Source organism: Passer domesticus, chromosome 16, assembly GCF_036417665.1.
Source record: "Passer domesticus isolate bPasDom1 chromosome 16, bPasDom1.hap1, whole genome shotgun sequence".
NCBI lineage: Eukaryota > Metazoa > Chordata > Aves > Passeriformes > Passeridae > Passer > Passer domesticus.
Window position 1 is genome coordinate 15,195,260 of NC_087489.1, and position 27,025 is coordinate 15,222,284.

The 27,025-nt window shown below is 38.4% G+C and overlaps 1 protein-coding gene and 1 long non-coding RNA gene across 10 annotated transcripts in view; one reads left to right on the forward strand and one right to left on the reverse strand.

Annotated features, from left to right (window-relative positions):
• The window catches only part of PREX1 (phosphatidylinositol-3,4,5-trisphosphate dependent Rac exchange factor 1), a 116,467-nt gene extending 102,969 nt beyond the window's left edge, over positions 1-13,498 (forward strand). For all 6 annotated transcript variants that reach the window (XM_064391884.1, XM_064391882.1, XM_064391883.1 and 3 more), the window contains 12 exons: positions 1-91; positions 1,770-1,898; positions 2,573-2,614; positions 4,180-4,397; positions 5,433-5,532; positions 6,189-6,332; positions 6,953-7,067; positions 7,488-7,554; positions 8,290-8,477; positions 9,119-9,221; positions 9,763-9,830; positions 12,046-13,498. In XM_064391884.1, the coding sequence (XP_064247954.1) occupies positions 1-91; positions 1,770-1,898; positions 2,573-2,614; positions 4,180-4,397; positions 5,433-5,532; positions 6,189-6,332; positions 6,953-7,067; positions 7,488-7,554; positions 8,290-8,477; positions 9,119-9,221; positions 9,763-9,830; positions 12,046-12,088 (1,308 nt within the window). In that variant the 3' untranslated portion in view covers positions 12,089-13,498. The remainder of the gene's footprint in view (positions 92-1,769; positions 1,899-2,572; positions 2,615-4,179; positions 4,398-5,432; positions 5,533-6,188; positions 6,333-6,952; positions 7,068-7,487; positions 7,555-8,289; positions 8,478-9,118; positions 9,222-9,762; positions 9,831-12,045) is intronic.
• LOC135282264 (uncharacterized) lies at positions 76-27,025 on the reverse strand. 4 transcript variants are annotated; one of them, XR_010348536.1, is made up of 5 exons: positions 26,663-27,018; positions 4,492-4,627; positions 2,693-2,794; positions 1,987-2,158; positions 76-673 (listed from the first exon to the last, which is right to left on the reverse strand). It is a non-coding gene; the product is annotated as an uncharacterized LOC135282264 (long non-coding RNA). The 4 variants fall into 4 exon arrangements; XR_010348535.1 differs by having other exon boundaries at positions 1,987-2,794; positions 26,663-27,025; XR_010348533.1 differs by lacking the exon at positions 2,693-2,794 and having other exon boundaries at positions 26,663-26,994.

Sequence of the window (27,025 nt, forward strand, 5' to 3'; positions counted from 1 at the left end):
GTTGATGCAATCAATGCACTTCTAAAAGGACCAGGAATAAATAAGGCCTTTGAGGAAACCAAGCACTTTCCCATGGACCACAGTTTGCAAGGTAAAGAAATAGATTGACTGTATTTAATAATGTGATTTCCAAGACTTCAGAGCTTAACATGAAAGCATATGTGCTATGGCCACACAGAGTTCCTTAACTCTGCCATCTACCCAGTTGTGCATTAGGCAGGTGCCATGCCTGAAATTATTGTACCTCAAAGAGGTAATTTTCATAGGAATTCCTCCTGAAACACAGAGAAGCCTCTTTTGTTACATGCTGCTCAATTCTTTCAGCTCTTTCACATGTTTCCAAATCCCCACTTTGCTGTAAATGTATTTGAAAGGGTACAAAGTAGGGATAGTTAGATTCAAGGTGAAGGAGTGCTCTGATAAGCCAAGGAGGGGCTGACCACTGAACATCTAAGGCACCAAAGGTTCTACCTCAATTTGTTTAATGACTTGCTCTGCTTTTCTTCAGCTGGATGATTGCCAGAGTAAATTCATCCTCATATAATGCTTATTTTGAAAACTGATTCCCATAGAGAGCAAACAGATGATACCATGTTCTCTTTTTCCTCAGGGAGTGTGATGACTGTTTGGTCTTGATGGTCTTTTGGGGCTCAGGATGTGGTTTCTTTTCTGCCTGAAATACACAGGATTTTATTTTTTAAATACTTGCCGCATTTCCTTCCCCATTTGAAAGCTGAAATATTCCCTACTACTCCTGCTCTTCCTCAGGTGCTGTCGGAGATGAGAGCTCCAACCTCCCACAAGCTCTAGTTTTTAGTTACAGTGGCAAACTCTAGAACTAGAACTAGAGATCTTTTCATGCCTTTTTTTTTTTTTCCTGGACTCCAGAAATAACTCCTGTGAAGTTCTGTTATATGTACTCATCTCTGTGAACGCATTCACATTTGCATAGACTTGAGAAGCATCTGTTATCCTTTCCATGCACTGTTGGAATGAAGTGAAGAAATAACAGACATTTCTTTTATTTTGCTTAAACAGAATCTCATTTATTAAAAGTAGATTAATTACCCTGAGAGAATCCTTTAGTTAACTGATCACACTGAGGAACAGACAAGCCCTGCCTACACTCAGCTGGAATCCTGGACCACAGTGTCTGTTTAATAGCTACCATAGACACCTTTTTGTGATGGATGGACATTGGAATGCTCTTCTGGTCCTATCCAGGATCAGTTATTTGGCATAATTTTTTTTGTTTCTCTGTCTGCTTATGCATTTCATGACAAACAATGAGGTGTTTGGCTTAACTACATAGGTAAGTCATGGAGAATAAATTTTCTACTCTGTAATTAATAGTTATCTTTCATCAGGCGAAAGAAAGCAGGATATTGCAGAACTTCTCATTGTATTACAGGATGTGACAGTTGCAGGCAAAAAGTTGATCTTATTCTCTGGATCTATCCAGCACAGCTGCCTGCAGGTCATTAAAGGCAGAGGAAGCAGGGTTCTTTGTCTAGTGAGTGGGGCAGAGCTCCCTTCACTGTGCATGTGAGCCAGGCCCACAGTCCTGAAAGCAGTGCAGGGAAACTACTGATAATGGGACTATGGGAATAGTCTTTTGCCCTATTAGTTCTATTTTGGGATCTTTTGAATTCCCAATTACTGCTACTGGTACTGCATATCTGCTTTCATCTGTATTCACATTATAACTCCTAAGCCACTCTTAGTTATGTGGCATTTCCTAAATGGCTAACACACTCCATGTTTTCTAGAATTTAAACAGAAGGAAGAAACCACAGTTAGGTGCCGGAATAATATTCAAGCCAGCATTCAGGAAGATCCATGGAACCTTCCGCTGCGCATCAAGAACCTTGTTGACATCATACAGAAACATGTGGAAGGTTTGTAAATAAGGAAACGTTTGTTACTAGCTTCAGGGAGAAGAGATCTTAATCAAATCTAGCAGTTGATTTCATAATTTTAACTTACGTTGTAATAAGGCTGTCCTGGGCTCTAGAGAGGACCAGGTAGAGCAGGTTATGGTTTCCAGAGTCCTGGTGCTTTATGGTAAAATGGCACCTGTGCAGCAATTCCAAAGAACTTTTCATCAGCACATTCAGATTGATGTCAGACTGATCTATCTTTCTGTGCTTTTTAAACCCTTTTAGAAAATGAAGAGAGAGATGTTTGGTATATTCCAAACTGTAAAGTGAATGTTAGTCAGATATTACAACATCCTAAACCACTGCAGTCTGGTTGAACTGAAACAGGAGATGAAACTGACGTTTACAGATCAGTTTGAAACACTGGATAATAATCACCTCCTTAGGGATTCATCTGCAAATGCAATTTGTTTCCAGTAATTCATGGTAGTTAGCCAGTAAAATTCTTTGCTTTACACTTAGGTTTTTTTCAGTCATGAACATGTCTGTGCAGGTGAGGGCTATCAGAGTAAATAGACATGGCCATGCCGGTGCCAGGGATTTGGGGCAAATGAGGGAACTGTTAACCAGCTGCAATCAAATCTACCTTGGTATTATGTTGACTACAGCATTTCTTTTCTTAACTGTTTTAGATGGGAAGAATCAGCTGCTTTTGGCCTTGTTAAAATGCACAGGTAAGGGATTTTCATTTTTTACAAAACAGCATACCTAAGAAGTCCCTAAGTCTGTGGGTTTTTACCAAAATAACATACCCAAGAATTCCCTGAGACAGGGTTTTTCTGTCTTCATTTTTTCCTTTGTACAATCCTCCTTCTCAGATGGAAGAGAACCCTCCTTCCCTTTATTGCTTTCTGCTGTGGTGAGAACATGCAGCAAAAATGAGATCTATTTCACAACTTTTTTGAGCCCATGGACTCTGTCATCGTTCCAAACAGAGCAGGCATACTGAAATTACAGCCAAGAAAAGGCAAAGACCTTACATGTGCAAGGAGAACCCAAATATGCTGGGGACATCAAGAACCTGTTAGCACACACCAAACATTGTGCTTGCAGAGCAAGGGACAAGTCTTTACAAGGAGCCTAGGCACAGTCTTTTTGTAATTGTGGCACTTACTTGGAGTCCTTTTGTTAGAAAATAACATAATACATAATGGGAAACTGGTGCCACACTTGATTCTCAAATCTTCATAGAATGGAGATCAGAGATTTGTATGACTCTAACTTATCTCTCAGCTCTTGCCAGGGCTGGTCTGTGATTCTGTCCAAACCAAGCTGTGTGCCAGTCTACTGACCATAAAGGCTGGGCTTTGACAGCAGATAAAATGTCTCCCAAAGTATCTCTCTATGGATGCCCCATCTCCTGCAGCATTTCCATGAACATCCGCTGGAAAGAAGGATGGTTGCCCTTAAGCTGAAAATATGGCCCAGGGCCTGGAGTGTGTTAGTCAGTCTATTGTGTTCAGTGCTTATAAAAATAATCCTTAGAAGCTTCTGAGTGATGTCTTCAGCTTGTTTCCCTAGGGAACAGTGCCTTGCCAATGAGAGGCTGCTGCAGCACTGCAGAACCTGCTGGAGGGGCTGGGGGTGCCTGGGAAGTAACTCTTTACTTATTCATGTGCCTCTCTGGCCTGCAATCTCCTGAAGCATGACAAGATTGATTTGACCAGCATGTGGCTGCCTGGCAGGCACACTGGAAGCAAAAGTAACATAGGGGAAATTCTCCCAAGGAATAAACCAATTGGTACCGTATGGATGGGCCCAGTTAATGCATTAGGTATATGGGAAGCTGACAAAATACAGATAGATGGGGGAAGATTAATCTCTAATAGCCCAGGAGAGAAGTAATGGTGGAGACCTTCTTTCAATAATTCTCTTGCTCCTGTAAACGTAAAAAGAATCCAGATACGGCTGTAACTAAGGAATTAGTTACTTTGCAGTACTTAGTTTCTTTCCACTGAGAAGGAGCATGCAGATGGCAGAGGGAGCAATGAACAGTCAATTGGACTAGAAAATGTCACAACATGTGCTTGTGTCAGCTGTGCTGTTTTTATCTATCCATGCAGGTCACACAGCAAGAAGAGGTTATTTGTGCCGTCATTGCAAAGCTACAGCAGAAGCCAAACGTCATGTGCACACACACACACACACACACACACACACAGAAACTACTTTGTTGGCAGTGAGAAGGAAGATAAGTGTATTCATGACTTCTTCATGCATCTCTCCCCTTCTCTGACAGATACTGAGCTACAGCTGAGACGTGATTCCATCTTCTGTCAGTCTCTTGTGGCTGCTGTTTGCACCTTTTCAGAGCAGTTACTGGCTGCTCTCAACTATCGGTACAACAACAATGGGGAATATGAAGAGAGCAGCCGAGATGCCAGCAGAAAATGGCTGGAACAGATAGCAGCCACTGGAGTTTTACTAAACTACCAGTCTCTTCTCTCCCCCGCTGTGGTAAGAATAAGAATTGTGGTATCCTTGGGTCTGCTTACATTTGCCTGTGTGATTCTGTGCCACTCAGCACAGCCAGAGCTGTTGAACCTCTTACCTGTATTCCAGCAGCATATTCAGACTCTCACTACTGCAAACTCTGGAGATTCCACAGCTGACAACCAAGTGCCACATTCCTCATCCAGTCAGATTCGCCTCTTCACAAATGCTGGACCCATTGTCACACTAGAACACTATAGAAAACAGTCAGCCTTCATATTTGGAGTAATGCTGCTGCATTTAGAGAGGTTTTAGTGCTCAGCTGTTGGTGGTATGAGTGTCCTCTGCCATCCCCTGGTGAGGACACACATCTCCCAAATGGGTGAGGAAGTTCTGATTATTGCAGGAGTTCAGACTGACAGATAGAGTTCAGTCTCGGTCTGTGGTGCTGGGGCTTGAGGCACCATGTCTAAGGAGAGGAACCATGCTTGCATAGTTAATTGGCACCTAATGAACAGATGAGCTACAGCTACAGGAGATCAGCTGCTGAAACTTTAAAAATGCTAAGAAAAGAGAGGCATAAAACAGACAAGTAGCTCTGATTTTATAGAGAAGGGAGTTTTTTTCCTCTGCTTCGTAGATATTGTAGATTGAGTGTGGAGATTTTTGATAAAATACAGTCCAAACTATCTATGTGTTTAACTGCTATTTGTTTGCATTGCATAGAAGGTAACAGTATTTATTTTGCAGTAACTGATCAGCTGTTCTTCACATTTGTAGCTATAAAGTTTGGAGAAAGAGATCCCTTCAAAATTACTCTGTTTTTAACCCTCTCTACTCAGTGAATCACATCAAATGACATCTAAGCAAAGGGTGGTTAAAGTTGTATCACAGAGTTAAAAGCTGTTAGTGATTTTCTGGCTGGGATGGAGCTAATGGAAGGCTCTGCACTCTGCTTTAGGTGTCCTGAACCAAAACATGCCCATAACAACAGTACCTTCCTGTCACTCATTTTCTGGCAGATAATAACCTATTTGTATCTGTTGCCTTGCCCTACAGAAGGAGGAGCGCACCATGCTGGAAGACATCCAGGTTACTCTGGCTGAACTAGACAAAGTTACCCTCTTTTTCAAGCAGCTGGATGAAAGCCTTGTAGCAAGTGAGTATTCTCTGTTTCTTGAGGCTTTTTTTTTTTTTTTTTTGGGTATGTTCCATGGATTAATATCCTCTATGACTGTAAATGCAAGAGACCATGTCACACTTGGAGAGCACTGGGCAGCTTCTCTGAAGCACTGCTGTATTCCCTCAGCTTCCCGTGCAAGCACACAGCCCCTAAAGCAGGACTGACATGATGGAATGGTGGTGCATGTGCTGTGCTGTGTAGCTGTGGCCTGTGCCAGCGTGCCTTGTCTGTGTCATTCTGTGCAGAGGGAGGGGATATGACAGAGAATTAGCACCACACTCCCTGTGGTAAATTCCCAGCTTTTCAGTGTCTAGTGTCTTACCCTGCCAGATCTTTCTCTTCATGAGAAGAGATCTTTCTCTTCATCTTCACTGGATGAAATGCCATGAAACAACATGAGATTCTAATTATTAACCATATTTACTGTATTTGGATCAAACATCATTCTAGGTCACACTATGATCTTTTATGTATAAGATTTCAGAGCCTGCATTCTCTCCATAAAGACTCTCCCTTATTCACCTTATGGTGATGTGATATATCATTAGATAATCTAACAAACTCAGATAGCAATGGTTTCATAATCCTCCTGCTGTGCTAAAGCAGCAAGTGTTTTATCTTTATTTCTCCAGATACTCACGTCGTCTACCACATCGAAGGAAGTCGTCAGGCCTTGAAGGTTATCTTTTATCTTGACAGCTACTACTTCTCCAAACTGCCTGCTCGGTTTCAGAATGGGGGAACCTTGAAACTGCACACAGTGCTCTTTACAAAAGGTGTCTATTAAAAGCTTTCTTGGGAAAAATAAGCTAACTATCAATTTTGAAAGATTAAAAATAATAAATTACCATGAAGCTCTTAAAAAGCAGCTGAGACCTACAGTCTCACTTAGGAAGCAGACATTTCTATTTCAGGAAGCCCTGGGGGAGTGCTAGACTTTAGAATTAGACACAGTCATGAGAACAAGATGTGCTTGTTTGTGGCTTTTTTATGCCTCAGCCATAGAGACATTATGCTGGACTAAATGGATAGTTCGATCTAGTGTAGGATCAAGAGATGTGCCCAGGCTACAGAGAAGGGTTTTAAAAAGCCAACACAGTGACAGAATCACATGGGATAGAAATCGACTTGATAAGCAAATATTCACACCAAAACACAACACACGAAATTTCTTTCAGGGGAGCACTAATGGGGAGTAATTGCTGTCAGACAGAACTGCTTTCTGTGAAGCACTGTACTCCCATACTGGGAAAAGCATTAAATTTACTGACTAACAGAATCAGCCTTGACATGATCCAGCAGTCATATGCTGAGCAATGAGATGATACAGAGATAAATAAATGAATTTTAAAAAACCACTAATGACATAGCTTTAGTAAAGTGTTTTCTTCTTCAGCTCTGGAGAGTACAGAGGGACAGTCACAACCAGCTGGTTCACCTCTAGAAGAACTCCCACAGCAAATTAATGGTGTTTCACTTGAAAAAGTGCAGCAATACTACCGTAAACTAAGGTATTTTGTACTTCTGCTTTGCCTTAAAAGACATTGAGCACTCCTTATTAAGGGCCTTAAAATTTAGTGAAAAATATGTTTCCTGATGAGGTTTTTGTTCAAATAGGCTTTTTGGAGATCCTCATTGTTTGGGAAACTTGGTAATTTTTTCCCAATAGTTTAGTCCATTCAGAAGGAATGCAGATTTGACCTCAGAATTTTGTGCAGAGCTAGAATTATATTGTTCTTAATGGGGATTTGGAATCTGTTAGTACAGACTCTGTAAATTACTGCAATCTCAATGGTTCAATAAGGAAGCAGATCTTCAAGTACAGGATTTTTAGCATAGCCTTCTCAGCTGTTTTATACAAGGTAGTGTACGTATATGTGCTCGAAGTGGGACAAACCTGACTAATGTAGTACCTGCTGGCCTTTTTGCAGGACATTTTACCTAGAGAGATCAAACTTGCCCACTGATTCCAATACTACTGCAGTGAAGATTGACCAGGTATTGTTTTTGTGCTTATTTCTGCAATAAATTCTCTCATGGAAGTATTATTTCAACATCTCTAAAATTCTGGTTGTGGGATACCTGTATGGCAGATCTATACAAACATGAACAGCATTTTAAAATATTTCCAACGTTAAAGGGGGATCTGAATTTCTGTGAAGCTTGGCTACAGTTCTTTTGTTGAGAAGGAAATGTTCAGAATCTGGGTAGACACAAACCCCCTTCACTGCAGCACTAAAGAGACTCTGTGTGACCCTGCCTGCCCTTGCCAAACATGGTGTCTGATGCCAGACAGAATAGGCTCGTTTTCCTCTCCCACAGATGTATGAAAATGAACAAATGTTCACTTTGCAATTGTTAAAATTTGTTCACTGTGTACACTTTGTTGCAGAGAAAACAAGAAAATAGTGCTGCCCAGCATCTCACATGTAGGCAGTCTGTCTAACTGGGCAGGTGACGTGGCTATATGCATGTAAAAGCATTAAAATGTTACTGCAGGGAACATCTCTGCAATTGTAAACAATCTGCTTGATTTGTGATAAAAAATTGTCCCAAGCGTAAGTAATTTTATTTTGCCACTTCCAAAGTTCCTAAATATTGTAAATAGTTGTTACTGTGTGGTAGTTATGTTCATGTAAAAAATTGTGCGTAGGCAATGGTATAAAGACTTGTAAATGTCTTTATAGCTTGGTGTTAATATGCAACGGATTGTTTTTGTATTGCTTTGTTTAGCTTATTCGCCCTATCAATGCAATGGATGAGCTTTGCAGGCTGCTGAAGTCTTTCATCAGTACAAAGCCAGTGCAGTCAGGATGTTCCAGCAGTGCCTCATCAGGAGCTGGCCTGCTGCCCATATCCTCCGAGCTCTGCTACCGGCTGGGAGCCTGTCAGATCACCATGTGTGCCACTGGCATGCAGAGGTGAGTGAGGGTTAAACCTGTGTGCTACGTCTGTGATGGCAGCTTCTGTCCTTTCTAGAGATGTATCCTCATCAAAGCAAAATAAGGGAAATTTTAAGGGAATGTAATAAGGACCTAAATCTGCTGCCATCTTTACTTCAGGGTAGGTTGTAACTTTTAATACTTTCGTTAATAAGTAGTATTGACACAAGCAGTGCCTCATCCAATGCAACTGACCAAGTGATCTCGTTGCATAGAAGTTGTAGTCAGCATTGTCTTCAGTTGCACACTGAAAATGTAGGAAGTTGCTCAAAAATAGCTTTAGAATCTTGGTGTGTGCACATGTTGATTTTGAAACACACCACCATTCTGCCAGTGTCTCAAAAGTAAAGATTAATTTGTGAATCCGTTTAAAATGAATCAATGCAGAAGAGCAGTGACATGCAGCCCTGTAGTAATGATGCTGGAGACTCAAATAATTGTAGTATCCAGGTGCAGCAAGACTGAAGTAATTTAATAGTTTTGTGTGTAAGAAAATCTAAAAAAGTAAATAAAAATAAATAGGTAACGGAAGCAATACTTAACAGGTAAGTGTTCTGCACAAGCGTATTTATACTTCTAAGCTATGATCTGTGATTTCCTAACATGGTTCCCTCATTCAGGAGTACGCTGAGTGTGTCCCTGGAGCAAGCAGCCATTCTGGCCCGCAGCCATGGGCTCCTGCCCAAGTGTATCATGCAAGCTACAGACATCATGCGAAAGCAGGTGAGTGTTTGCATGTGTCTGCTGCGTGCCGCCGTTGTCCAGTAACATCATGGTGCAAACACCGGTTTATCGTGCTGTGCCATGGTACTTTGTGCACTGCAAACCTACAAGTCCAACTCCTACTAATGGCTGAATAACTACACCTGTGTGTGAGAAAAACAAGTTAATTTTTATATGTACAGCCTCTACAGCAATTCAAGCCTGTGCCTCTGTATATTGTGTGTGCCCTGACAGTTAGAAAAGAGAGAATGTGCAGAATATTTAAGACAATTTCTGTACAGAAAAAACCCAAGTCTCAGTCATAGTGTTAAAATATCAGAAATTACCTAGTGCTAGACAGCAGTGCTTGTAAAGTAGCTTGTGACTAATTTATGTTTTAGGTAAACATAGATGATAATTGTATCCACCCAATGTAGTCAAAATGTTTTAGAAGTAGTTAATGGATTCTTAAATAGGAACCACACTCCTATTATAATATTTTTTCCTAAGAATTATTTGCTTTATCAATACTGTTGGTACCACAAATTCTCTGTTTTCACAGGGACCAAGAGTTGAAATCTCTGCCAAGAATCTGAAAGTGATGGACCAAATGCCACAGCATGCACCTCGGTAGGTTATTATTAGTATTTTAGTTAGTATTTTACATTTTCTCTGAGTGCTGATTTTGTTTCTGTAACAATTGTGGAGTTCCTTCTATAACCAAAGATGATCTTAGTAGCAATACTGGGAAAAAAAAGGAAAAAGAAATTGTTCTTTTTTCTTCCTGTACTAAACTAAGTATACACTTTAGATTAATCAGCTTTGCTGCTTACGACTTGCAGATAATCAGATGCAAGGGTTTCTGCATTTTCTGAATCAAACATAGCTGATCTTTTTTGGACTGTTTCTATAAGTCGGCAAAGCTAGTGATGGACAGTCATCTCTGGAATGTTCAGAAAAAAATTTCTGAACAGCAAATTTAACTGCAGATATGCAAAGACAATACAGCAATGTGCTTACAAGAGCCTGATGGTTTAGTTCTGACTAAAGAGCAGGTTTAAGAGCAGGTTTAAGAGCAAGCACTTCCAGTCAGAGTAACCACACAGTAATGCAGCCCTGAGGAACCTCAGTTGCCCAGGGTTGTATATGGGTTTGTCTAGAAGGCAACTTGGAAAGTACTCTACATTTGTGAATCCTACTGCATCTAATGGGAGATAGAGATGTTCATCGCTCTCTACAAGAGAATAATACATTTACTTTTACGTAAAGTATCTTCAGTCAGTTTCTTCCAATTTCATCTCTCAGAGAGAAAAGAATGTTCTTTAATAAACTGTAACACAGCATTTTCCCACAATGGCAGTAATTTGTCATGGTTTAGGTGACAGTTTATACAGAACCTGTCTGTACAAATACCAGAGAAACTTCTGATTCTGTTGTTGTTAATGGCATTGTTTACATGAAGGCAAAACAGTTCTGGCCCACAAGAATCAGCATCAGAAAAGGTCCAGCAAAGTCTGTATCATATCTTTAGACAGAACAAATGTGTTTGCTAGTGCCAGAGTCCTCCACAAAGCACACTGGTTCGGTGTTAAGGAAACATCCTTAAACACTGATATCTTATTTACCCATTAAGACTTCTGAGTTAGTCTAAATTAGCCCTTCTTTTAATTTTTCTTTTTTTCTCACCTATCCACTCCTCAAAAAGTTTATAGAAAATTATTTTAAAATTTGGAGACACTGGTGATGCTCCCTCTAGCAGTCTTGGTTCATTTTCTCAGAGACATTAAAAAGAGTAGAATTTTGCACTGAGAACCTTATCCTTCTGTTGGATTTCAATTGCTATTTCAAAAACAAATAAAGCAATGGTGTTGGCTCCTGTACCATGGCCTGGGTGCCATCCATCAGTGTTTTGGCATTGTAGTTATTTTGCCGTATTAATAGCCACACATTACTTTGGCTCCACTGATATGGCCATAACCATGTTACCTTCAAAAAGAAGCAGTTTTAAAACCAAATCACAAGATCAGGCATTTCTTTCTTTTGAGTACACTCTAAATTACAGTGATAAATTCCAGAACTATTTACTTGGATTATTTCAGGGCAATAAAGCTCGGATATGAGTGTTCCTACTGGGTTCCATCATAATGCAAAACAAAACTGAGAAAAGTTAAAAGGAAATCTGGTGAATTAACTCCCAGGATTATATTTCTTAGCACAAATCTGTAATAGCTGTCTTGAAAGAGAAGTTGTAAAAGACTTGAGTTTATTCTGATGTAAAGAAGAAAAAGCCAAGAAAAAGCTCACAAAATCATACATGAATGACAGGTCAACATGTGCTTAGTGGTTAAACATGTGTTTAACCACTATTAGCAATTTGTTGATCTTGTGAGTCAAAAAATTTCTGTGAGAACATGATTATTAATTTTAAGATTTGTTCAAGCATGTCAGCAAGTAGACATGTTCTTTTATGTGTTTGGTATCCCAGCCTGTATGACAGGGAGAACTTTTTTGTTCAGGAAAAATGCTGAACTGGGTTTAAAATCAAAGGAAATAGAAAAAAAGACAAGGGACTGTTGAAAAACCAAATTGAACTGAAATTAAAAGGAAGTGATGGAAAGTCTCAAATAATATTGTAAACAGTGATCATAAATACTTTAGTTAATGAATGACTAATGGCACTTCTAAACTTGCAATTACTAAGATTAAAAATGGGAGTATTCTTGATACCTCATTACCTCTAAAGCTTGCAGAATAACAAAGAAGCTGCTGACCCTCGTACGTGAATCCAGTAAGTTTGTCATTATCCCTGTGATCTCTAATTCTCTACTCTTCCTCTGCACTAAAGACTCTATAGGTTGTGCCAGCCGCCTACAGAGGGGGATTTATAGGAGTAAGAGGCACCTCTTGGCAGCCCCACGAGAGCGCTTGGCTCTGCGGAGCCTGGCCGAGGACCCTGCGAACTGACCCCGATGGTGCTGCTGTGCTCTGCAGGAGAGGGACCTGCTGGCCCAGGCATCAGGAATGCAGGATCCATGGATTTCTTTGACTTCAAATTCTTGAAACAAATACCCCAGGCAAGAACGGATGCTGCTGCCATTCAGATGCCTGGAAAATGATCATTATGCTTCAAGAAAGCACAGTTCTCCTGGTGACTTGTTTGTGCAACCACCAGAAAACTGTGGACTTCAAGATACGGCTTGGTTCAGAAAATCCTGCTGGACATGCCTCTCTCTCTCTCTCTCTACTGCCCCTGGCACCCATTTAACTGCCAGCAGGTTTTGGTCAATGTCCTTTAGTGGTAGTTTCATGAACCCCACATTTTCATGAACTGACCTGCACTTTTGAGCAAAGAATAGCACAATCTATGGTTTATTCAAATAGGAACATAAAGAATTTCTTCTGGAGTAATTTTCCACTTCAGCCCAGTGAGAGAATCTCTCTATGCTGCAGAGTATACATTCCATAATACTTCTTATCATTACTTCATTTTACTTACTGTAGCTTTCAGGTTTTGATTAACTCTTTTTACTAATGCCCTGTGATTATGTACTCTGGAATAGAGTGCTTATGAAGAGCAGTGTAGGATTTTTACAAAAACTTTACAAAGAAAAAATACAGTCTGATAATCTGATTATTTTAACAGATGTAGTTTTAAAAACAGGTCAGAAGAACTATACTTATTTATGTGGAGTGGAATAATATGTGGTTTTGATCATGTTATTATATGTACAAGATGAAAATAAAAATTATATTGTTTAAAATGGGACCAATATACTGGCAGTTACACAGCTACTCCCAGTTTACTGAAAAAATCTACATTATTTAAAATCTTCAATATTTAAGTAGTCTTTAATACAGTTATTAAGATGTATTAGGGATGCTTTTAAGTTAAAAGAAAAAAGGAATCATGTATATAATGTTCTTTATTTTTCCTTGTTTAAAAAATTGTTCTCCATTCTGTCAGTATTACCCTAAGCACTGTTGTTTTTTCCAGGTTACTGGCTGAAACTAATCAAAGCATATCAGCAGTCTCAGGACAGAAATAATGTTCTTTTGGAGTGAGTGCCTTAACATGACCAACCTTCCCTAACATGGCAGGTGTACAAGAAACTCCCCATTCCTGTTCCTCCACAGCCTCCTTTAAACCAGTTCCAGTCAGGAAACCCAGGAGTGCTTTGCAGTAATGTATATTTTATAAAATAAAGGTTTGGGGGTTTTATTTGTGTTGTTGTTTGTTTTTTAGTGGGCTTAATACATGCAAAGCAAATAATTAAATGAAAATTTAATTTAATCAAAAACTAATGGATGTTTTCATTTGGACATGAAGGCCTCTCTAATTTTTATCATCTTCTCTTGAACACAAAACTGTTTATGGCAAATTATGGGAGATGCAGTTTGTTCTGAATCTCGTTTCTTAATTTTTTAATATTTGCTTTCTTCTCTCACAGACTGAAATAATTTTGGGGAGGGAAATTATTTTTATTTTCTCCTTTTTTATTTCTTACTGTTTCTTCTGATCTGCAGCAATGTATTGCAGGGAACTAGGACAGCCTATGGACTGCCAGCTTTGGGATACAGATTTGGTACTGGGTGTCCATTCTGGACTGCAACCAGATGAACAGATCTCTATTTCAATGCACTTTTTGTTAATTTTGGAAAAGTTACTCTTACCATTTGCTATTTGAAGAAAAAAATTGATGTTTCTTCACTGAATCCAGAATTTCAAATGTACATAGTACTATAAGAACCTTAGAAACACCCCAAAGTAAAAAACAACCCATGGGGCGAGCCCTGCCTGTGTCCCCATCAGTTGTGCTCTGCAGAAGGGCCTGGGCAGGATCCTGGCCCATGCCTGCAGCCTCTGGCAACATGACAGATGCAGAGAAAGGTGTACAAGGGCATTTACACTGTGCACTGTTTTACACTGCAATGTATGTGTTATTCTCACTTAAAACTTGAGAGACGTTTTTATTATTAAAAGTTGGTTTATATTATAAGGAAAGAAGGTTGATCTCATTTTCTGTTACTCCCTTTAGTTCCTTTGTCCTGCATTTTGTTGAGCAGTTTTAAGTTCTGATATGCTTGTATGGCATGGGGAGCAGCCAGAAGTTTAAGTGGTAAGGGGAAAGCTGGGTTTGATTTGCCAGCTCAAACTGGCAGTGTAGTCAGTCAGCCTGTTTGTGCAGTCTCCTAAAGGTGTGGGGGAGACCACAGGCTCCTGGTTTGATGATGTAAAATTGTGGGGCTTGAACCAGTGCTGAGAACTAGCAGGTTCAAGTGGAAAAAGAAGAGGGCAATGTACAAACCAACTTGCAAGCAAAGAGAAATTAGGTCTGCCAAATTTCCAGGGCTAAAAGTGAAGAATCAGGGAAATGGAAGGGGTCTTTAAGAAGGAAGCTCGAAGCATTCCTGGGTGAAGACAAGGTAATGGAACAGTACAGCCATAAATTATTGGCTTGGCTAGAGAAATACTGCACAGTATGGTTACTCTTCCTAAGCAGGGGCAGAGGACGATAGAAATGATGGAACTGTCTAGCTACTTTAAAAACACCTAACAGCATCTCTGTTCCCACCTTACGAAGGTCTGCATTACCGTGAGAATCAGTCAGTCCCATCTTTTTTAGCATAAGAAAACACTGTTGGGCTGAGCAAAAGTACAGTACAGAAGATCAGGGACATGTAATGAGCTGAGAAAATTCTGAAAGCAAAGTAAAAGCCAAAGGTACTCCCAAGAATGCTTCAGGAATGTTAATGGATTGATAAAAAGAATAAATTTCTGACTTTGAATCAAGGTACAGATGGTTGAAAAGGTTCTATCTTAAACAAAAATTGTATTGCCTGACCCAAACATCAAGAAGGTCTGCAACAAGTTCCTGTACAACAGACAGTTGCCTTCTGTTGGTTTCCTGTTTTCATTTGCCCCTTTGTAAGAGCTGTTCAGGGCCTGTAATTGGATGTAAAAAGCAATTCGAAGCACAAAGCTTTCACTAAATGAGCAGATGGTGACCTTATCCCTGACTGTTAGTTCACCAGGCCTTATGCATCCGGCTTTCACATTAAAATTTAATCAAGATGACCATACAAATGTAGAACAAAATGGTTTCAAACTACCACAAAGCAAACAAGGAATGTGTCTAAACTGGAAACTTTGAATGGCTGAAAACAAAATAGCTCATGACTTTTTCTTAATAGGCTTGTTCAAATGTCAGAACTAAAAAAAAAATTCTTTTTAGCAGTTTATTTTATATAACAGTAGCAGTACCACATTCTCCATTTATAGAAACATACATTTCTTCTTATTCACTCTGGCATTCTTCAAATAATAGTATTAAGATTTGTATTGATACATCCTGCAAATCCTGAAGACAATAAAATTTTTGATCTTCAGCTTCTAAGAATTAATCTTTTGACAAAACAATCAAATCAAATTTAAAAGAGGAAAATGGCTATGTGGCCATAAGGTCCACTAGCTCAAGCAGATACAAGGTGAGCTGGCAAGAGCACTACACATCTTATGAGATCAGATCAGTCTGAGTACAGAGAAGTGCAGTCACTCTACAACAGAGTTCACAAAAATGCACAATTCTTGGCTGGTCCAGTGCTACATTACACAGAGGGCACCTCTGCAAAATCTTCATCTCCCATGAGAAACAAATTCATATCCTCCATCCTATTTATCAGAACACACACACATGCATACACATATTTCCTGCATGGGAGTCCCAAGAGAGGAGCAAGTGGAACCCAGATCTGCTTCCTTGCCAAACATCAGAGACAGACAAGTAGGTATTTCCAGCAAAAGCATTGCATGGTGTACAATTAACCATGAGCAAGTATCTTCATATTCTGATCACAGACGGGATGGCAATGCAAAAAAAAATCTTGGAAACTGGAGAAATAATTAAGAACAGCAATGGAAATTAAACAGATGATAGCTATTTATGACATGTAGGCCAAATTAATGATACGAAAGAGCCCCATAAATGAGCCAATGTACTTTAAAAATGTCACACTTTGCAAAAAAGTGCAACCATACTTCTGGCTTTCCTAAAGGCTAATACTACCTGCAAGACAGGCAAAATAATTATTATGGGCTCTTTAGCACTGCTAAGACCTCAGCTGAAATGCAATATCAACTCCATCCAAGAAAATATCAAGAAATACAAGAAGAACATGGAGAGAATGGAGAGGAGAACAAGAAGGACCAGAACAAGGACCCACTACAAAAGACTGAAATAAATTTTCTTCAGTCTTAGGAGACCAAAGGGAAACATTGCAACAGCTTTTAAATCTGTGTGGGGAATGGATGCTCCTATTCTAACAGCAATCAAAGTGAAACAAGGGGTTAGGTCACTAAGTGGACATTGTGATGGTTGTTAAGTACAGACCAAGCAAACATATTGCAAAGGACAGTTAATCCTGGTTTGGAACTCAAACTGATAGACTCTCAGTGTACCTTCTGGCCCTATTTGTCTAGGAAACCACAAACTAGAGAGTCACTGAGTCAGTTTATATTCAATTAATATCTCATGAACCCACCTCAAGGTTACTTAAGTAAAGAGTTTGGGTTTTCTGCTTCCCCTGCCTCTAGGGTATATTTTATGCTTGGTTAACCTAGTTTTTGAACCAGTGTTAAGTACTTGGTGTAAAGAGCTGGGCTTTTAATTTTCCTTTCTTTAATTAAAATGCCATTCTTGCACAACCACTAATATGGACATCAAAAGACTATATTAGAATCTTCAGTATGATAAACCCTCTCTCCACTGGAGAACAGCTATTGAAATGTCAAGTGACATGATACTCATACTAGTGCATTAACACCATGTGCTGATTTGATGTAATAATCTGTGCGTGTAAACAACTTGGTCTTTGGAAAGCATGAGAGTCCCAAGATGGTACATGTGACCTTTGAACAGGAGAAAGCTTTTATGGTTTCATCCAGAGCCACATAACATTGTCCTGAGAATTCCAAACTATCCGTTCTTAACCAATGAATCAAATTTTTTCACAGCTGTCCCACACAGAGTTTGCACACATTCCTTTTTTTCGTATTTTGAAATACCACATGTACAGAGATTAAATGTGAGAACTGCATACAGAAAAAAAAAAAAAAAAAAAAAAAAAAAAAAAAAAAAAAAAAAAAAAAAAAAAATCCAGTAACCAGAAATTACTCTCTAGACTTCTGGATGTAAACTGAATACGTCCACAGAAAACACATATGTGTGGAAACCATATCTGAAGATCTGATCCACAATACTTGAGCTAGGCTCAAACAGGTTTATAATCATGTTTTGTGATTTAAAGAGATCTTTAAATTTTTCATGCCTGCTCTGATAGGCAGCTGAAATTTTCCATAAATAAATAGATTTCATTTATTTATTACAAGTGCAATAGGTCAAATACAGAGATTCAATACCCATAGACTGGGGAAATACTCATGCGTCTAGAAATTTTAAGGTAAGATAGTTTTTTGAACTGTTCTTCTACTAAATGCTACCTCAGAGAAGTCTAAGAAGGCCCAGTCATTAATCCAATATTAAATTGACTGTGGTACGATTTGCATCATATAATATAATGTGATAGAAGTGAAATGCTGAAAAGACACAAAAGACCAAATATTTAAATGTTAAGAATTTCCAATTAAAAGGTAGCATGTAAACCTGCAAAGTCCAGTAAACAATGAGAAAAAGGATTAAGATTGGCAGTGCTCTCAGTGACCTAATTTACATGTGAAAGAGCTCAAATTCTGCTTCATTACATTGCAGACAAAACCCTCAATATCTAGGGTATGGATATTCATTTCTCAGAGAAGTCTCCACCCTCCTTCTTTATTTGCTTAAAATATACTTCATCTCACTGGTATTCACAGATCTGCAGAAAACTCCAGCTAAAATGTACCAATAAAAGTGTAACAAATACCAATACAAAAATTGTTTTGGTATGACTATTTTATTAATTTCAAGATTGTTTAACTAAATATTCTGCTTATCTCTCCCTCGGCTGGATGGTCCTGTGAATCGCCTAAGCTTTCTATCTTTAATTCATAATTTACATAGCAATAAATAGAAATTCATGAAACCTACACACATTTTGGAAAAAAAAAATCTTCACTCATGCATTCCTTCCTTTAAACTTCTTTTCATCTCCTTTTTCCATATCTGTTATCACTTGGGATACAAACAATAGAATTAAGCTTTAACTGAGACAACATTCCCATACTCGGCATCAATAAGACTCCCTCCCATCACAGACTCCAGAAGGACTGTGATTTTCAGTGAGGTCTCTGGCACCATTCACTAGACAAGGAGGTTCAAAACTATCTTCTTTCCTCTCCTATTACACTCAACATGTACACAACCCTTTAATGTGCTTTCTAAAAAGCATATTGGAATATTAAATTTTACAGCTCTACATTTGTAGGAGTTTGTATGTATTTTGTGTAAGAATCTGGCAAAAGAAAGATAGCTGTAGCTCTTCCTCCTTTGGTTGTAAGTTTCCCCCATAGAATTTTTTCCTACTTTGTTCCAGACTGGTTTGTGTTCTGGATTTCACTTGCAAGGGGTGTTCAAGTGGACTCTAAGTATAAAAGACATCATGAATTAAAATGAATAAAATTCACTTTTGGTTTACAACCTAAAAAAACCCTGCTCCTTTATTCATTCAAGGCAAATCCACAATAAACCTCAGCTGAATTTAATAGCTCGGTAAAAAATAATGCAACTCAAATAATATTCACTACTATATGTTTTCTAAAATTATATATGCATGTTCAATTTGTTCTTCTGGACTTCTACTGTGAGACAGAACTGAATTATTAAAGTTCCCCTATAAATCCATCTATTGACAGGGCAAGTCACTTCAGCAACAGTTACTTAGAGATTCACACCCATTCTTCCAGCCTTTTCAAACACACATATATAAATTGAGATTCCTGAACAGATACCCAGGATTCTCATGGGCATGTGGAATGTTCCCTGATTTCAGCAGGGTTTTATAAGTACTTTTAATATACAACTTCACATAGGGACTCAGGATCCTCTGTTGGAAATTATATAACATTCCCAGTTAATTTTAAATTCGTTGTATGCAGTACCCGCTCTTGGCCAGCATCAGTTAAGTTTCTTCACAGACATTGTTACTTGGATCACTAAATCACTCAAACCTCAAGTCTGTTAAAACTAACCCTGACAAGCTTCAATAAACAAAGCCAAAGGGATTTGAAGATTGGGCATCTGGGATTTTAAATTTATGGTCCTTCAAGGACATTGGCATAACCAGAAGATACAAAGAAGATTAAGGCCTGGAAAGCTGGAGACTCCCCATCCAAGCAAGAGATAAAGACAAAAGAATGTGGACCAGATTAGCACGAAGAGTGAGAAATCAATAACCAATAGGAGACAGAACACTAACTAATTAAGAGAGTTATGCAACTTAGAACCAATGAACATTGATTTCTCTGTTTGCTAAAAGTGTACAGAGAAATGAAAAAGTCTTGTGTTGGGGTCTGTGTGGCCAGAACTTAGTCAGCTACACACACACCTCTTAGCCAAGAATACAGTGCTGTCTTACTCCCTAACACTAAAAAGGCAAAGAGTCTTATTTATCCAAAATATTTCAAGGATTTCAGTAACACCTCCATAAATCAAAACAACCAAATTTGCCTATTCTCCCAACTTAACAGCTTTCCCTTGGTCAAAATTGACTGCAAATCATTCAAATTTATTAATACAAAGCATGGAGTTTGATGTTTTACCTATTTCTGTTCTAATACCTGGTGCAGGATGATAGAACACATGAATATATGTTTACCCTCGACCTACATACGCACCCTCAACCCACATATGAATAGGAAGAATTTCTGGTACTGCAAATTATTTGAAGTGCTTTTTAACCTTTCGTGGTATTGACATAATTTCCTTTGGGAGTGGAACAGACCCTGTCATAAGTTATGTTTTCTATTCAGCACAGTAGATCTCATTTAGTCTGGCAAGGGTTTTTCTCTGGCAATTAATTTCATGTTTTATTCATCCCAGTATTCTTTAAAGCTCCAAATCAAAATGCCACTTTGTGCATTGCAAACCACATTATGAACAGCCAGTACCGCAAATAAAGGTGCTTTTTGCATAGCAATCAGACTGCCTCTTTTCAGAGAAAATGAATCTAGCTCTGTATTCATCTCACTAATTGCACTCATAGCATTACAAATTATCACCCGCCTCCCATTTACATTATTCAAAACTCAATCTCTCTAAGTTACTAAATCGAAAGCGAGCCATACGTTTCCTCCTGAGACCCAGAAAACACATCATTTGAACTATTGATTTAAATGAACTAGATTTATCAGGAAAAAAGTTTAGATACCATAACTCATAAGAGAATAATCACCTGAGAGCATGTGTGTGCTGTAAATGCACTGCTTAGGAGAAAAGAGGACAGCTGACCAAGCACATAGATGAATTTATGCCCCTCTGAAAATTATAAATCTGAAGAGCCAGTGTCTTACCTGAGTTCAGTTAAATTCAAGAGATAATGTAACGTCCGAATGGAAAGCACTGAGCACTTTCACAGCTTTCCCCCTGATGCCCTCACATCTCTAATAAGTTTATGGGTAAGGTTAGTCTGTTTTCATTGTTCCGCTGCACAAGTGAAAAACAAAGATCTTCCATAAAGAGTTACATAAATGCATGTCCCAACTAGCAGGAAAAATGTATTGCACAAAGAGTTACAATTCAGGGGCCAGAATCTGCTATTCTTATTTAGGCCCAGCTCCCACTGATGTCAATGGGTTCTTTTGCTTGAAGCTGTACTGCATAAACACCGAGACACTGCACCCCCAGCTGAAATGCTGGAGCTTAAAAAGTAGTGGGGATCAAGGTGGCAACTGACTGCATAATAACCAACAGGCAAGCTACATTGGAAAGAAGGTAAATTTTCCATAGGGCAGAAGCCACTCTATGACACTACTAATTTAAAGGTAAATAGTCTCACTGCAGTTTGATTCTTCTTGTATGAACTACTGAATTTCTGTAGGTTCCAGATTTTCCTTTTCAAAAATTTTTTAGAAAATTCTTGTAAATAATGAATGACACACTGTACTATGTAAATATTATTCAGTCTAGCTTTGAGAAAATTACCTATTCACTAGATGAGAGATGTTCCTCTTATTTCCTTAACGATGATCATGTATATTTCATAGCTATAATGTATATACCAGGTTAAGACTGTTTTCAAAAAGCACAAAATGGCAATAAAAAAGGATTGTCAATTTACATTTCCTTTTATTACCCTACTTAATTTTATTTATTGTATTTATTTGACACCCTGATAGCCAAATGCCTTTATTTGTAAATTATACTCCTCATTTATCCTGAGCAATATAAATTTTTTTTTCTGGTAATGTGAGGAGGAGATATGTACACTATGGGCCCATAACAGCACCTCCATGTTCTATCATCTCCGCCTCTCAGCTTGAAATTTGCTGGTGGTGAGTGTGATCAAACTGCACTGGAAGTCTGCATGCAAGCAGTTTTGGCATTGCACCGTAGCTACAAGAAAAAGAGCGAGGCTGAAGGCTTGAATTATGATCTTGGCCCTTCCCCTCCTGCCTTCCATGGCCAACTTTTTCTTAATGTCCTTTCGAAAACCTGGCATCATAACAGATGCAAAAGAGTGGAAAGAATGATGTTCAGAGTCTCTTGGATGCACTACTTTGGTTGATCCCATTCACAGTGAGCAAGCAGCCAATAAGTTTATCCTTGGGGTTCTCAAGAAAAGAAATACTCTCATATCTCCTTATTCTTTTTTCTTCTCTTTTCCTTTCTTCCTTTCTTTCTCTCTTCTTTTTAGCAAGTTAAGGTGTGTTTTGTCTTTATTTTTGGTCTTGTAGGGAGATGGATTATGAGAAATCATAATTAGGGGAGGTTTTTTGCTGGTTCAACTCAACCTGAGCCTTTGTATTTCAGCACCAGGAAGCATTATGAACCAAAAGTCAAATATATACGATTCCTATGCAATGAAGAGCCCACCCCCTTTAAAGAGAGGTTCTGTGAAAAGAAACTTTGTTAAATAGCTCCACAGAAACATTTCTACAGCTAGCAAAAGGCTTTTGTACAATTAGCCCAGTCACCTTCAGAGGATTTATATTTTGCTGGTAAATATGGTCCAATGTAACTACTTTCTTCACTTTCCTACACATACAAGAGAAGGACATGGGAGGATTTGATCTTGCAATCAAACATGCAGGGATTTTATCTGTAATAAACGATGTATGGCATGAATAAAACATTTGTCTGTAATTTTCTGCAAACAGATCTTCATATTCATGAAGTTGTTGGTTATGCATAACTTTATTTGTAAGTATGTTACAGCCTGGCAGCATTTGTAAATTATTGTTTTTCAATTGATTTTGTCTACTTTGTGACGTACATGGTCCATTGTTGTTTCCTCCAAGCTGGAAATAATTAGTCTTTTTCTTAACTGCCCATATATATGTAGCTTTTCCTAGGATCTGAGACAAACAAAGGTCTATTTACATGAAGGTATAATGAAATATACAAAGGAGAAACTGTCTAAGTGCAGTTGAACTGAATGTGTTTGAATGCAGCTTCACAGTGTTTACCTATCTTCATCCTTTAACTTATGTGGTTTTTCTACCCTAAGAAATAACAAGAAGCTTTATATTCCTGCAGTATAATACAAGGGTCACCAGTTCTACTCTCATCTAGGAATTATCACCTCCTCCTCTCAACTCATACTTCATAACCTTTTCAGACATTGTGACTCACTATAACTCTAAAAGAAGAATGATAAATGCTTCTGCTAGCAGTAATTTGAAGTGAAACCTGTACTTAAACACTTGCTTGTGTAGAATCTTCAAGCAAGTCCTCCAAAAACAGACTTCCCAGTCAACACTGGTCATTTTGTTTCCATCAATAGGCGTGTACACACTAACACCATCAGGATGTTCCATCTAAAAATTATGCTTTTGGCTTCAGCTGTCCGTTCAGGATAAAAATATTAGCTGCCTATTGTTTATGCTTCTGCTCGACAACTGTACCCATGATGATGGAATTCTGCCAATCAAAATACTGTGTTTCATCCTTAATGCAAATTGTTGCTTTGAAGTGCTCCAGGTTTACTGAATGAACAAATAATATGTTTGTATAAAATATTCAGGAGAAATGTCCATAACCCATATAATTAAAGTTTGCCTTTAGATTCACACAATCTATCAACAAATCTTCTTTTAAATGTATAGAGGCTCATCCATTTTAACTGGCTTTCCTGGCAGAAACAGTACTGATGAATCAGTTTCTCTTGCAGTATATAATATTGACTCTTAATAAAAATCCAACATAAAAATGAAGTAAAACTCAACCATTTAGAATCAGGTATTGGACTAAGATTAGGCTTCTGTTCTCTACAGCTCCTGAAAGAAATAATGGAGGGACTATATCTCTCTTTTGATTGTGTAGGAATCAAAGAGACTAGTCTCCCAATCTGGGGTTTAAAATCACATGTGCAAGGTTAAGCTCTGTGAGAACAATCATATTACACATTCGCTTTCCTCCTCACTAAATTAACTGGGCAAGACATCTCCTTAATATGTTCTGTCACCTTCATGCACCAATAGCATGAGTCAGATCAGCAGCATAAATCACCCTTTACTCTCTTTGCTTAGGATCTCAGCACCTCATTATTTAGCCACAGGATGAATATAATGACACTTGCTGCCATTAAGGTGCTATTCTTTCAAAGAGGTTTGAGAAAAGTTCTGGATAATGTTATGACCAAAAGATAACTGCATAGACATGGAAGACTATGATCAGGAAAAAGAGCCTTAAGGTCCAGAACTTATAGGCTTCCTTACCTAAATTTGTAGCTCACCACAAACTGAGGGGAGAACAGCATCTGATTATCTTTTTAGATTGTTTGTCTTTCACTAAATGTCAGGAACTGGACAAACCTGAAGTCCCTAGCATACATCAGTTACAAAGTGATCTTTAAGGTCCCTTCCAACCCAAAGCATCCCATGACTCTGTTAAAAAGTTTGGCCAAGTGCTGGAATCTTTTAATAACTAGAGAATGTGCCAAAGTGAGGATGAAGTATGTGCTCAGCCAGTGTCAAAGAAAATAAGATCTACTTCAGATGGCAAAGACCCTGCACCAAGTCCATCTTAGAAAGGTTTTCCTGGTCTTTTGTCAAGCCATAAAATAAAACCATTGTATAATATAAGGAAAAGGAATTCAGAATCTATTTCTGTTCAGCATTGTGTGCAAGAGCCAAGCATGGCAAAAAAACAAGAAAAAAGATAAGGAATCTTCCCTTTTAAACTTTTATACTGGAGTCATTTTGCTTGGTTCTCATTCCATAGTCCCATTAGTGGATTCTCTCAACTAGCTTTGAGTGCTGTCTTGAAAAACAAGTTCCCATTCCTCAGAAAGATTTAACTTCTACCCTGCCAAGCCTTGTATTGAATTTATCTCCCCCTTCATAGATGCAACATTAAACTCAGTTTAAGATGGTGAACTCAGCCGCTTAATTATTTTGATACAAAATCCCTCCCTGTCCCTCAACCATCAGACTTCCTCACTGACTTAACCTGCTCCTACCAAGCTATAATCAAATTATTCAAATATCTTGAAAAGCAATTATCATTAAATACATTTTTCCATTCATTATCCTAAACTGATCTGTTTAGACATAAATGTAGATATGAACCACACTGCCTTTACATGAAGGAAGTGTTGCTTTGTGTAATTTCTTCCTCAAAATATTTGCTTTCAAATAGGCTAATTGTTTTCCTTTACCCACACTGAGTCTGTCAGGAAGGTAAGTGCACAGCTAACCTTAATACACACTCTCCCAGGGAAGAGAGTAATTTATCATCATAGGAACTACAGTATACCCAGGAGACATTAATAGTTTTACAGCCAAGTGACCTACATGTAACAAGGTAAAACTATAATCAGCACAAGAAATCTTATATACACATGAGAAGCATGACTTCATCTGGTTCAATGCATCCAGCTCCCTGTTTTGAGCATAATGAGCAAATCAGGCATTTTAAAATATTTTTAAACCTGATTTAAATGTTTTAATGGAGACAAGTGAAGTGTGAATTCAAAACTGTTAATTTTGTTAAACAATTGGCTAAAGCTTGAAAAGAACCATAGACCCCTGTGCAACAGAAGAAATAGATGGGTTAAAGTGAACAGTAGGTGGCAAAAGAAGTCAATGACAGCAAGCCAAGTTTGATTGTAAGTCAGTTTGTATCTATATATTATTTTTAAAAGAGCTCCTTTACTTATATCAGCAGAAGTAACTTATATGGCTTGTTTTCTCATGTTTAACCTCAAGACCTGGTCCCACTGTTTACTTGGAACTGAGATGCCATAGACTGCTAGAACTGGTAGAGCATGATCTGTGTTTTCTTTGTCTCTTTGTAGCTATGAGAGTAAAACAAGCTGACAGCGGCTGCAGAAGTAAAGGCCCCTTTAGGTCAGTGTGCAGAATACTTATGTATCATTTGCTTCCTGGGGAGGGTGAACACATCATACAAAACTAAAAGGATCACACAAAAAATAAAATCACACAAAAATAGAATCACACAAAAAAAACCTGGCTGGTGAATTTCAAATGCCACTGTTTAGGTGACTAAACTGGTTACAAGAAAAGGCCCCCTCAAAAGTTAACTTTGGACAGCAGATAGTGAAAAGTCATTAATTTGGTCAGAAGAAAAAACAAAAGAGCAGCTAATACGCTAAACAGTCACTAACAGCAGTAATGTCCATTCCTGTGACTGCAGCAGGAACCTCAGGATAAATCATATTGGAATAAACCATATTCAGTAGATTTATAATCCTGGTGATCTACTAGACTGCTAAGTACTGCTGGGTAAGTGAAATATGAAACTGCACGAAGTTTCATTTGACATCACATATGAAATGTACTGACCTATTTTCCTCTGGTAAAGGAAAAGGTAAAATTAAAGGTAAGATCTCTTCTTATTTTGTTACTTGAGTTCCAGCTAACTTAAAAAGCTACATCACTTTGAAAGGATATATTCAGCCCTGTATCACTTGTAAATAAATCATGGTCTCCAGAGAAAGAGCAGAAAAGGGAAAAGATTTCTCCCTTTCCCAGTCACTACGAGCCTCAAACAGTTTTCAGATGTGTCATATGGCCAAACAGCAGCTGCTTGGAGAAACAGTGGTTTGTAAAGGTCCACGAAAATAGACACGTGCAAAGGGATGGAAATATGTCAGGAAAATATTTTATAGTTAATATCTATGCAAACCTAGTCAACGGTCCTCCAAACAGGGAGCAGAAGGAATATTATATGGTTTAATAACGCTTGCTCACTCAATAAATTGAAGTTACTCCAATGTTGGAGACAAGGAATGAAGTAGCAGTAGAGAATTACCTGTTTGTCATTATTTAAAACATTCATACAACTTACAGTATTTTGAACTCTCACCAAAATCTTAGTGGAACGACAAGCAGCCATCATGGCATTCAGGAATCTTCGCTGAGGGATCAAAGAATCCTCTGCTGAAAAGGCGAGGGAGAAAAATGGTCTGTAGTCAGTTCTGTCTCATTTGCTTCAAATATTCTCTCTACAATTCTCCTCTGGAAGGCAAAGTAGGAGGAATCTTCCCCTGATCCTAGTGTGAATTTAGCTTGTGTGTTTGTGTCTCCATGGAGACAATGTAAACACATCTGTTTTCTTTTTATGCTTCTGATGGAAGCATTCTACACAGAATTCATCATTGCACTGAACGAAACCATTATCTCAAGGCAGAAATGGAGATCATTCCTTACA